At 45.9% G+C, this 12,485-nt stretch overlaps 1 protein-coding gene and 1 long non-coding RNA gene across 2 annotated transcripts; one reads left to right on the forward strand and one right to left on the reverse strand.

The window, feature by feature from the left end:
• Window positions 1-207: 207 nt before the first annotated feature.
• LOC120682566 (ricin B-like lectin R40G3) lies at window positions 208-1,722 on the reverse strand. The gene is made up of 3 exons (XM_039964525.1): window positions 1,411-1,722; window positions 1,144-1,242; window positions 208-675 (listed from the first exon to the last, which is right to left on the reverse strand). Exons 1-3 carry the CDS (start codon window positions 1,630-1,632, stop codon window positions 472-474), a joined length of 525 nt encoding a protein of 174 aa, XP_039820459.1. The 5' UTR covers window positions 1,633-1,722; the 3' UTR covers window positions 208-471.
• Window positions 1,723-4,321: 2,599 nt separating this feature from the next.
• On the forward strand, window positions 4,322-6,094 carry LOC120683559. The gene is made up of 2 exons (XR_005678827.1): window positions 4,322-4,515; window positions 5,667-6,094. It is a non-coding gene; the product is annotated as an uncharacterized LOC120683559 (long non-coding RNA).
• The last annotated feature ends 6,391 nt before the right edge of the window (window positions 6,095-12,485 follow it).

Here is a 12,485-nt window from a genome sequence, read left to right on the forward strand (position 1 = left end):
CACGTGCAGATAGATAAGCAATGAGTTGCGGTGGCGTGCGAGCAAAACGAATGTACTTATTTTTTATGGCAAAATGGCAAGTCGCCGCACGCTCGCATGTCTGGAGATGGAAAACGGGGGGTTGCGCGTTCAGCGCATAACGCGACGGGTCGCGCTGTAACCTGGTCTTGGATAAAAGACACAGAACAGTACGGCACGATTTGCATATATCATAACACCGCATCGCTGATAAGCACTTTATTGATCACAAACACTTATAAGTACAGACGTATCGTATTGCACAAGAAAGGAACTCTCGTATGTCACGCCGTTTCCCCACGCTTGCATCTGTGGCCTCCATGTATATACGTGCATAAGGAGGATCAAAGCGCAAGTTTATTGGCCGAGTTATTTATTCTATATATACATATGTATTTATGTGCTTCGATAGAGCGATGCAGTGCGCTCTTTACGTCATGATGGGCTCCACAGTTACTTGTTCACGATGGTCCATTTCTGGCTTGTTGCGTCATTACTTTCTTTGGCAACAATCACCACGGTGTCGTCGCCGCGTTTGGTACTATCGAAGACCAGAGTAGTGTCGTCGTGCTCACGGATGGGGCTTGATTTAGAATTATTCTGCTTCCACATCACCGAATCATCCCGATTTGCTGAATCGTATTTCACCAGAAGAAGCTGCAGCCAGAGAGATGCAATATCAATCAACAGGGCAATGATCCGTATGTCTGTAACGCCACCCCTACTTGGATCAAATTGTTTAACTTTATCCATGGTGACTTTTATAAGTCATCACGTCTGACTCGTAACGGAGGCTGTGTACAGTGCATCAGCAGGAGTTATATATGAAGGTACCACCTAATTATCGTCATTCAGTGAAGGGTAAAAAAAAACCTCACCCAACATTTATTAACTACTCCCTCCGTTTCAAATTATGAGTCATTTTGACTTTTTTGATTCATCCATTTTGCTATGTATCTAGACATTTTACCCCATCTAGATACATAGCAAAATAGATGTATCAAAAAAGTCAAAGCGACTTATAATTTGGAACAGTGGGAGTAATTAACTTAGTCATCACTTGGGTATATAGTAGCTATGGAATATACGCATTATGAACAAAAAGAGATAAGAGCGTAGATGTACCCGATGGCCCGCACCATCAGGAGGGCGCTGTATAGCCTGGTTGGTATCTGTGTTCACAATAGCAAAGCCATCGCCCCAGCTATCGTCCTTATCCCATTTCTGTATAAAAGGATAAGAAATATAATAATTAATACATAACAGAGGAGCAGGTTTAGTTCAACGACATAAACGTATGGCACTTTACTGTCAAATAAGCATCCAATATGTTCAGTAGTTACACATGCATCGTGTACAGTGCATGCATCTTAATTAGTTAATCGTTGGCACCTGCTTGGGGTCCGAAGGGTCAATCTGTGCAAGAACAATGGAGCTCTTCTTGATGGACAAGGCATAACCCGGTTTCTGATCACAGGTGATAGTCACCGGGGTCCCAAAATCACCACTCGATTTGGCCGGTCCCTTGACGCGGCCAGCAGCCCCTTTCGCTGGTGCGTTGCCATGCCCAGCAGCCCCGGTGACATCGGGGGCCCTAACCAGAACCTTGGCCATGGCTCGCTACTTGTCCTGAACAACTAAACTACTCACCAAGATATGGATGGATCAATTGATGGGAGCAAGCGCTTGCACATGACCAGGTGCCTGGCCAGGAGAGTATTTATAGATGCCCTGGATAACTACACACCAAGAGACGGATGGATGGATCCACCATATGTTGGTAGTGGAGATGGCATCGCAGTAGGGCATGGGCATATATTCCTACTGATATACAAACATGCACGATGCCACGCGATGAAGTGGGCTGTCTCTAACCATAGTTCGCCACGTAAAGACTCCCTTCCTATGGAATTCACAAAGGAGCTAGACATCAAACTTTTGGTATTTTTTCTCTCTTCTTTCGAGTTTCCGGGGAATTATCCCCGTTTTATATTAGGGCTTTGTTTGGTATGTTGGGTTGAAGCTTTTAATTTGGCTTTTAGCTTTTCTGAAAAGTTGTTATTATTGATTGGCTTACAAACAAATAAAATGTCTCATGCATATTATATGCCTCATAATAACATCTCACATAAGCCAGCAAAAGCCACTCAAGCACGCAACTGTTTGGTTGGGCTTCTGACTTCTGACAAGTTTTGGTAATGAAGTGTATATATATTTCAATACAAGAAAATATGGCTATCTATTGCAAAGGGTTACACTATGCAGTTTTAGTAATTGGCTGGTGCCGATGATGGCGACGCCCTAGGGTGCCGGTTCCCTTCTTGGGGGTGTCATCGTAGAGATTCCTACCCCTCGATCATCCGGGTGAAAACCTTGTCCAATGTTGGACGAGCAACAGCTGTGTCTCAATGTCGTGTCCTCCTTGGAGGTGTTTCTCTGGTGGTTGCCCCTGTGTCTTGAAGTTGGCGCTTGCACAACTGCATCGGTTGTCAGATGGCGGAGGTGATCTCATTTGGCCTTGGCTGAAGGGCAAGGGTGCGACGGGATTCCTGCTTCTGTGAAGATATGTTTGTGCCCAGCCAGACGTCTGATCCTTGCTAGGGACCGGGGCTCGTCGAGGCAAAGTCGAAGCTGCAACATTGAGGATGCCACTGCCGATGCTCGGCAACGATGATGTGAGGCTTGTTTCCTTTAGGATGGTCGGCAGTAGGTTTGGCTGCAGGCGTGTTGACATTGTTGTAGTGGTTGTTGTTTGCCATGGGAAGTCGGAGCTGCTGGTCTGTGGTGAGCTTGGCAACGATGACCCTTGTCAGACCCCGTCAAATCTGTACAGCATCGTATGGCGTTTGTGTCTTTTTGTTTTTTTTTTCCTTTTCTCTCTTCTTGCTAGTCCCACCGGTTATCCAAAGGTTAACCTGGGCGGTTGTAAGGGTTTTGCCCTGGTTTCCCTCATAAAATGGGTCAACTCTTCTTCTCACGGAAAATAAGCAAAGTCTCTGTTCATTCGTAGTAAAAAAAAATCATAGAAAGTATAGTGTCTACTCGGGGATATAAAAATTGTATGAAGTCCATGGAATCTTGATTAATGATCCATCGCTAACGCGGAAGACTTTGTTATCGATGCAAGTTATAAACTTAGATGCTCTTGCTCCAAAGCATATATGCATCAGAAGTTAGCCATGTGAAGTGATACCTCTTTGCATTGGACATCCTGTTGCTCCGTGTGTAAAGGGAAATGGAGAATGTGTCTCAGGGAATCGTTGCTTTCCATGATTGATTCCAGGTCGCTCATGCTTGGGAATCAAGAAGGGGCCTGATATAGCTTCCTTTTCTTTACTCTCTTTTTTTTCCCATTCAAAGGGGCTTGTCTTATGTGGATTCTATTACAAAGTTATACAACTGTTTCACAAAGTTATACAACTGTTTCAGCGAATAGTAGGGCTATCTGGGAATCACTCCAGGAAATATATGGATTTCTTGGAGCTAATCATACCCATCTCTAGAATCCATGGATTTGGATATATGGATGGATTAATAGCATTTAGTTATGCTATTTTGGTCTTATTTTAAATCCAAAATAAAAATCAAAAGTATTTTATTTTATCTTATAAACTCGGGATGCAGCGTAGATCTTGGAGCTAGAGCTGTGCCGAACAAGGCCTTATTCTTTTTACAGGTATTTGAATGTTGCCTGGTATCTAGATAATATGACTCCTTGAGCTACATTGAGGTTAGTTGAAAATCTTAACACGGATTCAAGTAAAATTCCTCAAGGCAACAAGAAAAGACGGAGAAAAGAGGTTGGCCCTTATTCCAGTCCCTGACTTGTCTGCTGTTGTTACTGCACAAAACAAAATAATATGAGAAAAGGAAGGGAAAAGTTAAATAGGCATATTATATGGAGAAATTTTTTTACAATAATTGAGGAAAAATTTGATGGCTCACATCGACCGAGAGCGATCGATCCGACGGCTACAAAGACAGAAGGCAACGGGAGGCGATGGGACGGAGGCAACGGGAGGCGATTGTTGTGTCTATGGACGGTGGGCCATATGCGCCAAATCGCCTTCCGTTGCCTCCACAAATTTGGGGATTAGAATAGGGCGGGAATTGTATTGTGGTGGTTCCTTTTTTTATCAAGGGTAAAACTGTAACTCCATAAATGCAAAAATAATTTTTTGAGTACTATTGTTCGGGTGGACAATACAATTAGTATAGTTAGATTAATATCTTCTTCTTGTTGATTAAAAAAAGAAAAAAAACTCTTCTAGGGTTCCACACGTCGTCATCCACTAGTCACGGCTTCCGCACACCGCTGGCTGCCTGTCGCCTGACGCCGCCATCCACCTGCGATGAATCGGTGACCATCGAGTGGTGCTTTCAGAAGTTCCTGGAGGAGGCATTGCTCGACGAAGGATGTGGCGGCGAGTCGGCCACCGCGCGGATGCGTTGCTGAGCCGCGCGACGACGACTAGTGGTGGCTGCGGTGCCCTGCAGGTAACTCCACCTCTCTTCCCCGTCCATCTTTGCTCGGGTCATCTCCTGTGAACCAGTCTCGATTCTCGCTCATTCGACTGCGACCGATTCCACCCCGCCCCCGCCGATTCATCTCCGGCCAGCCACAGCCCTATGAACGCAGTCCCGATTCTCGCTCTGGAAGAGGGCCTGTACATTTCCTGCACCTTCCTCTCTGTTGCTGCTACCTAGATGTTCGTAGTGAATCAAACCTGAACTTTCATTGGTCTCGCTGAATGAATTTCAGTGTTGTAGTTTGCAGCTCACTGAGGTACCCTGTTTTATTTTTAATAATAAATTTATCTCTACATTGTAAGATTTCTTTCAGAACTGTGTCTATCATCTAGTTAACCAACGTCAGTTATAGTGTATTCTAGATGTGCTAGGCTGTGTTCCTCCAAACGGTGTACTAGGGGTAGTTGATTAGACTAGAGGAGTACTTAACTACATCGACATGAATTGTACTCAGCCGTTTATACACCAGAATTAAGGCTGTGTTTAGTTCGAGCGCAAATTTTTTTGCGTTGGAATCTTGCTAATTTGAAGTACTAAATGAAGTCTATTATAAAACTTTTTACACAGATGGGTTGTAAATCGCGGGACGAATCTAATGATGCTAATTAATCTATAATTAATCAATAATTAGCAGATAGTTATTATAGCATCACTGTTGCAAATCATGGATTAAGTAGGCTCATTAGATTCGTCTCGCGATTTACAGCTCATCTATGTAAAAAGTTTTGTAAATAGACTTCATTTAGTAGTCTTTGTATATGTCGAAACATTTGATGTGACAGCTTTTTTGCATTTACGGGGTTTACGGGTAAAGATCTAAACAGGGCCTAAGATATGTGTGCATTGCTGGAAGGTACCTTTCTTCAGCAGGCTAGGATATCAGGGTCTTGCTGCTTCCAATTGATTCACTGTTGAACATTGTTTTGGTTTGGATTACATGAAGTTACCTTGACATAATAAATGTATCGGTTGTGTTCTTGAACTTACCAATACAATTAATGGTTCCTGATGAAAATCCTCGTGTGGAAATTTGCTGCATGCATACTACTATATATGCATAAATTCTTGTACTGTGAAATTCTTCAACTCTCTGAATACTTGGTGTGCTTGTCTTTCAGGGTTCAACTCTCTGCTACTGCTTCTCCAGCTGATGTCCATCCTGGTTCAGATGCAGATAGTCAAGGAGTTGTCATTCCCCTTACAGCTGCAACTGTTTTACATGACGCCTCGGCTTCAACAGCTTGAAAGCCAAGATCAAACTCTCAATGAGTATGCACTAGATGTGGATTTGAAGTATCATTTGTGCTATGTGTGCTTGCACTACAGAAGATGTACTTCACAATGTACCGTGTGTATAATCGGTTTGCCACTTCCTCATTAGTCCGCCAAGCAGATGTTACTACATGCCAAGATTATAGATTAGGAAATTTGGGCGTTGTGTCGTCTGCTCCTCACCTGCAGCTACTGTAATTGATTCAAAAAAAAAACTGCAGCTATTGTACTATTTTCTCTGAATTGTGGCAATCCGGGCATAGCTATTGCACTATTTTCTCAGAACTGTAACAATTCGTACATAGAAATAACTGGATCATTGATCCTGCACTGATAGTCATTGACCGATGATCTCGGCAGTGCCTGTAGAGCTGAAGGGTAATTTTTAGAAATCATGAAAAAATTGCAAAAAAAATTAACATTCCTTTTTTGAAAAACGAAGGCCTCGCACACTTTGTGGCCATTGGCACTCGAACCCTTGACCTCCTACTCTATGCGTTCATCAGCTAACCACTCTACTACACATATGGTCATGCATAATTAAGATATTCGTGCTACTCAATTTATATTCATCTAATTTGAAATAAGTATTTAGGGCCCGAAACAAATTCAAATGAAAAACTTGTCAACTACAAAGTTTAATAACTTTTCGAGATGTATATATTTCATTTTGGTAGTTTCACCATCCGAGGTCGTTTACAAATTTCAATTTCAAATTTGAGAAATTCAAACGCAGTTTTGCATGACAAGCAGATTTCAAATTTTTTAGGTTTCACATCTGATGTTACAGTTTTGACCAAAAATCTATTAACCTTTGTGAACTTTTTCAGTTCTTGAACACTAATTTTTAATGTACCTTATTCAAATATGTATTTAGGGGGTGTTTAGTTGGTGGGTGAAAAGTTTTTAGGTTTCACATCTGATGTCACGTGGAATGTCGGATGGGGTATTCGGATATCAATAAAAAAATAAATTGCAGATTCCATCTAAATTTTCAAAAAGTATTTATGTTATTGACTTTGCTTCTATTAGATGTATCCGTGTCTCAATTTGGGCTCTATTTGGTTCGTGTCCGCACGGCCCGCACTGCCCCACACCTTACGCGCCATAGTTCATTTCAGTGCCACGTTCTGCCGTTGAGCAAATAGAGCGCTGAATTTGGGCATCACTCGCGTTGTGGCTCGGCAGGTGGAGGTATGAACCAAACACGACTTGTTTTGTTAGTTGTTATGTTTGCCCAGGCTCTAAAAAATCTCTGGGTCCGCCACTGAATCCAGACGAGGGCGGGCGACACGGGCTGACTAGCGCAGGGGCGCACCCCACCAACAACCCAGGCAACCATCGATGCGCCAACCAACAATGATTCACCCATGCTGGAAACCAGACGTAGGAAAACCGAGTAACATAAAAAAAAACTCGGCCGGTGGGGTACAGACCGTCCCCACGGTATCAGACGCCTGCTGGACACCTGGGCCGTGTGGCACTCTAAGGCGCGCACACACGGTCACCAGGCCGGACCAGGCTAGGTAGAAGAACTCCCAGTCTCCGACCGAAAAAATCTCCCGAACCCTGCCTCCACAGCGAGGGAAATTTTTTTACCCCAGACATAAACGTTCGCCCCTCACGAGGGTTCGAACTCAGGACCCTTGGGGGAGCCGCTGGAAGTCTAGACCACTCGATCTAGCAACCTTTGGCCAACCGAGCAACATAACCCTCTGCCACACCTTTCGTAACTTAAGATTTCCTTACTAGTATGTGCTAATTAAATTATGAGCATTTGTTGTAAGTTCCATTTCTCTAAATTGTACGAATATTTACTGGAAGATTACAACTTGATCGTGACAAACCTTTGTGGTTGAAGAAAATAAGTTCATTATATATGGATTCTATTACAAAGTTATACAACTGTTTCAGCGAATAGTAGGGCTACCTGGGAATCACTCCAGGAAATATATGGATTTCTTGGAGCTAATCATACCCGTCTCTAGAAATCCATGGATTGGAGCTATGGATGGATTAATAGCATTTAGTTAAGCTATTTTGGTCTTATTTTAAATCCAAAATAAAAAATCTAAAGTATTTTATTTTATCATATAAACTCGGGATCCAGCGTAGATCTTGGAGCTGGAGCTGTGCCAAACAAGGCCTTATTCTTTTTACGGGTATTTGACTGTTGCCTGGTATCCAGTGAATATGACTCCTTGAGCTGCAGTGAGGTTAATTGGAAATCTTAACGGATTCAAGTAAAATTCCACAAGGCAACAAGAAAAGACGGAGAAAAGAGGTTCGCCCTTATTCCAGTCCTTGCCTTGTCTGCTGTTGTTACTGCACAAAACAAGATAATTTGAGAAAAAGAAGGCAAAAGTTAAATAGGCATATTATATTGATTGTTCTTCATGATCCATATACCCAGCCGCTGCATATATGCTTCGGTTAATAGGCGCAACCAGAGAATATATTGGGCTGAATTGCGGAAGTAACAGCTATAAAATCGGGATGTTACAAGGCACCCCCCCCCCCCTACTCTGATCCATTGTACAGATCCAACTTCTCTAATTTAACACCAAATTTTATTCAATTCAAAAACCAGTAAAGAAAGGCAAAATAAAAATATTTTAGGTAGAAAAGCCTTAGAGTTAGCACAACCCTACAAGGCAAGGATGTACATCCTAGGAGCGCTAACCCATTACGAGATGCTGGATATTTTTGTAGCGTTTTTATGATTTGTTTCCTATTTGCTATGATTTTATTTGTGTTTGTAGTATTAAAATAAAGCTAAGAAGCTAAGCAGTCAACCCGGCCATGACAAAAACTGAGGAACGAGAGTACTCTATCCTGACTGTGATGAGTGAATTGTCAACCGTGCGGTGTGATCGTGCGCTTGGTCTTTGGATTGCAGGTACATGGGCGTCGAGTGTCGACGGGGAGCTGCCGTGGAGGTGTTGTGGCCGATGGACCGTGCGGTGGACGGCGGTGAAGGGCAGCCGGGACCGGAGCTCGGACCGGGCGGCAGCTGTGGCGTCCACTCCTGGATCAAGGGCGCAAGCGGCGACGGAAGGCGGGTTTCTTGGTTTGCGCCACAAAACCAAGGAGGCAGATGGCAGTTGAAGATGCCAAGTCGTGGAGGCACGGGCATCGGTCTCAGGACTGACGGAGGCGACGGGAGTCGACGGCATCTAGGGCCTCGCTGCGGGCGAGGAGGTGACGGGCGTCGGGCGGCGTCTAGGGCCGTCAGAAGGCCGAGGCGGGAATGAAGTCTAGGGCCACGGCGTGGAGGCTGGAATCTTCCCGCGCGTGAGGTTTTGGCGGTTTTCTCAAAACCGGCCACCTACCCGGGTTTCACGGACCCTTCAAAACCGCAGACCTGATCTTCATCAAGATGGCGGCATCGCGGAGAAGACTTCGTTTCGAAGAAAAAACCTCGGCCATCGGATGAGATCGTGTACAGGGGGTGCTGCAGGCCAACCGGTCTGACCGGTCCCTGGCACCGGTCTGACCGGTCTAATCAACCGATCTGATCGGTCCAGCATACCGGTCTGACCGGTCCCGCGGGTATAAGTACCCTCTTCACTTGTGTTAGGTTAATTGCAGCTTTTGTATTTCGTCCATGAATTGTTCTATCTCCTAGGCCGCCACCCCTGTGTTCCTCTCCCTCTGTTCTTCTCTTTAGAGTAGATTTGGTTGATGGATTTGAGAGACCTTGTGTGGATTTGATTGGGAAAGGAGGCCCTAACCTCCTCGTGCCCTCTGGGCTTTTTGAATCAATCCAATCCCCTCGTTTTGTGCCCTTGTGTGATGGATTTCGATTTCGTTTTTGGTGCACTTGATTGCGAGGATTCTACGAGCTCTTTGTTGTGATTCTCGTGCTTCTAATCCTGTCCCAAACCCTCTGGAATCACAAGCTCTTTTGAATTGGATTTATTGAGTTTTTGAGAAAACCCCAATCCTTCTTGATCTCTCCTCAAATTCTCAAGATTTGTTGATCTTTAGGATGAGATCTCTTAGGGATATGTTCACGGGGTAGGGGCGAAGCTATCCCCCAAGTTTCATCGATTTTCGTGGTCGTTTGGTTGAGATTCATCGTTTGAATCTAAGTTTTCGGGGGGTTTCTAGGTGCCACCGGTCAGACCGGTAGGCAAGACCGGTCAGACCGGTCTACTAGTTTTTGAACAGCCGCGACCGGTCAGACCGGTCCAATGCACCGGTCAGACCGGTCCTGGCAGATCAATTCTGCAGTTTTTCGATTCGCTTCCGATTTGCTTCGTGGTTTTGCTCGCTCGTTCGAGGCCTTTTGTGTTGGTTTAGCTTTTGCATAGCTATTCCAAACTCTGGTCAGAACGCTTGAGGGCTTGGGTGATTTTCGGGATATAGGCCGACGATTCAAATTTTGAAGAAATTTTGATCGGCTCCCATTCAACCCCCCTCTGGTCGCCGGCTTCGGTCCCTCAATTGGTATCAGAGCTCGGTTGAGGTTTCCAGTACCTTAACCGATTCGAAAACCACTCGGCGACCATGGCGAGTCTTGGTAAGATCTCGGTGTTTTCCGGCGAGGATTATGCCTACTGGAAGGTTCGCGTGAGAGCCTTCCTGCAGAGCATGGGAGCCGATGTCTAGGAAATTACCACGAACCAGGTTTACGAGGTGCTTGCTGTTCGGACCAGACCTCTCCAGGTGACCCAGCGCGAGGCTAACGCCAAGACCGTCAATGCCTTGTTCGCTGACGTTTCTCGTGCGGAGTTCTCATGCGTCTAGGGTTTTCAAGAAGCTCACAAAATTTGGACGTGCCTTGAGAACTACCACGAGGGTACACCTCAAGTGAAGGCCAGACTGTTCGAGACTCACCGGCGTGAGTACGAGAACTTCACACAGGAGCCGGGTGAGAGCATTGACTTGATGTTCAGTCGTTTTCAGTCGATTGTGAACAAAGTCAATGCGAACAGATCTGCTGGTGCCCTCGAGTACACAGAGCATGAGAAGGCTCTCAAGTTGCTCTATGCACTTGACCGCTCTGTGTGGGATCTCAAGGTGAACACGATCATTGAGTCTGCAGGCTATGAGACTATGACCGTGAACGAGCTTTTCAGTAAGCTCAAGGCCACGGAGGTGGACAACCAGACACGAGCCAAGCTCAATGGTGCCCCTCCTTCCAAGAGCATCTCTCTTGTGACTGGCCCAGGTGGTGGATCGAGCTCTAACGCTAACTCTGCTCTTGGCTTTTCTCTTGCCTCTTTGCCTTCTGTTTCAGATGAGCAGCTGGAGACGCTGGGCGATGACGACTTGTGCCTCCTCATCAGCAAGTTCCAGCGCGTCTACCACAACAGGCAGAGGAAGAAGAACCCCGGGTGCTACAACTGCGGCAATCTGAACCACTTCATCGCCGATTGCCCCAAGAAGTCCGGCGGTGGCCAGAACAACTCCTTCGACTACTACCGCCACTGCGACCACGACGAGGGAGGCTCCAACAAGGAGCGTCGGCGCCACAAGCACCGCAGTCGTGACCGGGGAGGACGCTTCGACAAGGAGTCGCTTAAGAAGCGCTTCCAGTACAAGGCCAAGAAGCGGGAGAAGGCCTTCCTGGCGCAGCTCAGCGACCTCGACAAGAGCTCCGACACCGACCGCTCTTCTTCACCGACCTCCAACGATGACGACAAGAAGAAGGAGAAGCGGGACAAGGAAGCCACCGGCTTCATCGGCCTTTGCTTGGCGGCCGGTCGGCGCAAGAGCTTCTGCACCATGGCGGGCGAAGCCGATGGTGCTCGTGCATCTTCGGGTGGACATGCTACACCGACGCACTCCGGCTCTTCTCCTGGATCCGAGAGCGATTCAGAGGTAAACTCCACGATCGACCTGCTTGATACAGAGGTTAGGGAGTTGTACGCCGCTCTTGACAACCAGAAGAGGCTGCTTAAGGAAGCAGCTAGAGAGCGTTGAAAGCTTAGTGCTGAGCTGGCTTGTGCTAGGGAGAAATCTAGTGAGGATGAGTGCGCTGGCTGCATATCTCACATGAATGATCTTGTTGCTCTCCGTGCCAAGCATGATGAGAACGTCGCGAACTTAGATGTTGCTAAGACTTCGCTTTCTGACGTCTCTCACGAGCTAGCCAAGGCCAAGCATGAGCTTGAACTTATCAAGGACGCTCCCATTGTTAGTGATGTGCTTGAATACGATGAGTGTCCTATCTTCAAGTCTGATCTAGCTTCCTTGCAGTCCAAGTTTGCTACTGTTGTTTGTGAACTAGAGGAGCTTAGATCTAGGTCTGCTTTGCTTGGCGCTTGTAAGCTTTGTCCCACGCTTAGGTCGGAGCTAGAGGAGAAGAACGCTTTGATCAAGTCTTTTGGAAAGACTAAGGTCGTAGAGTCTAGCCCACCTATTGACTGCTCTGTTTGCCCTGGTTTGATCTCTGATTTGGAAATCTTGCGGTAGAGAAAGCCAACCTGGAGAATGAGAATACCTATCTTAGGGCGATTCTAAGTTGGGTTTCTAGCAGTGAGCCGCAGTTGGGCATGATGATTAAGAAGTTACACATACACGAAGTCAGACTTTGACAGGTTGTATGGTAAGATTGGCAAGGCTGCTGGAAACACTACTAGCACGAGCACGCAGCCTTCGCTTGTTGACCCCGCGGATGGTGTGCTTAAAGAACCACCGAAAGCACCTCCGCAGAA

This window comes from Panicum virgatum, chromosome 7N, assembly GCF_016808335.1.
Source record: "Panicum virgatum strain AP13 chromosome 7N, P.virgatum_v5, whole genome shotgun sequence".
In the NCBI taxonomy this organism is placed as follows: domain Eukaryota; kingdom Viridiplantae; phylum Streptophyta; class Magnoliopsida; order Poales; family Poaceae; genus Panicum; species Panicum virgatum.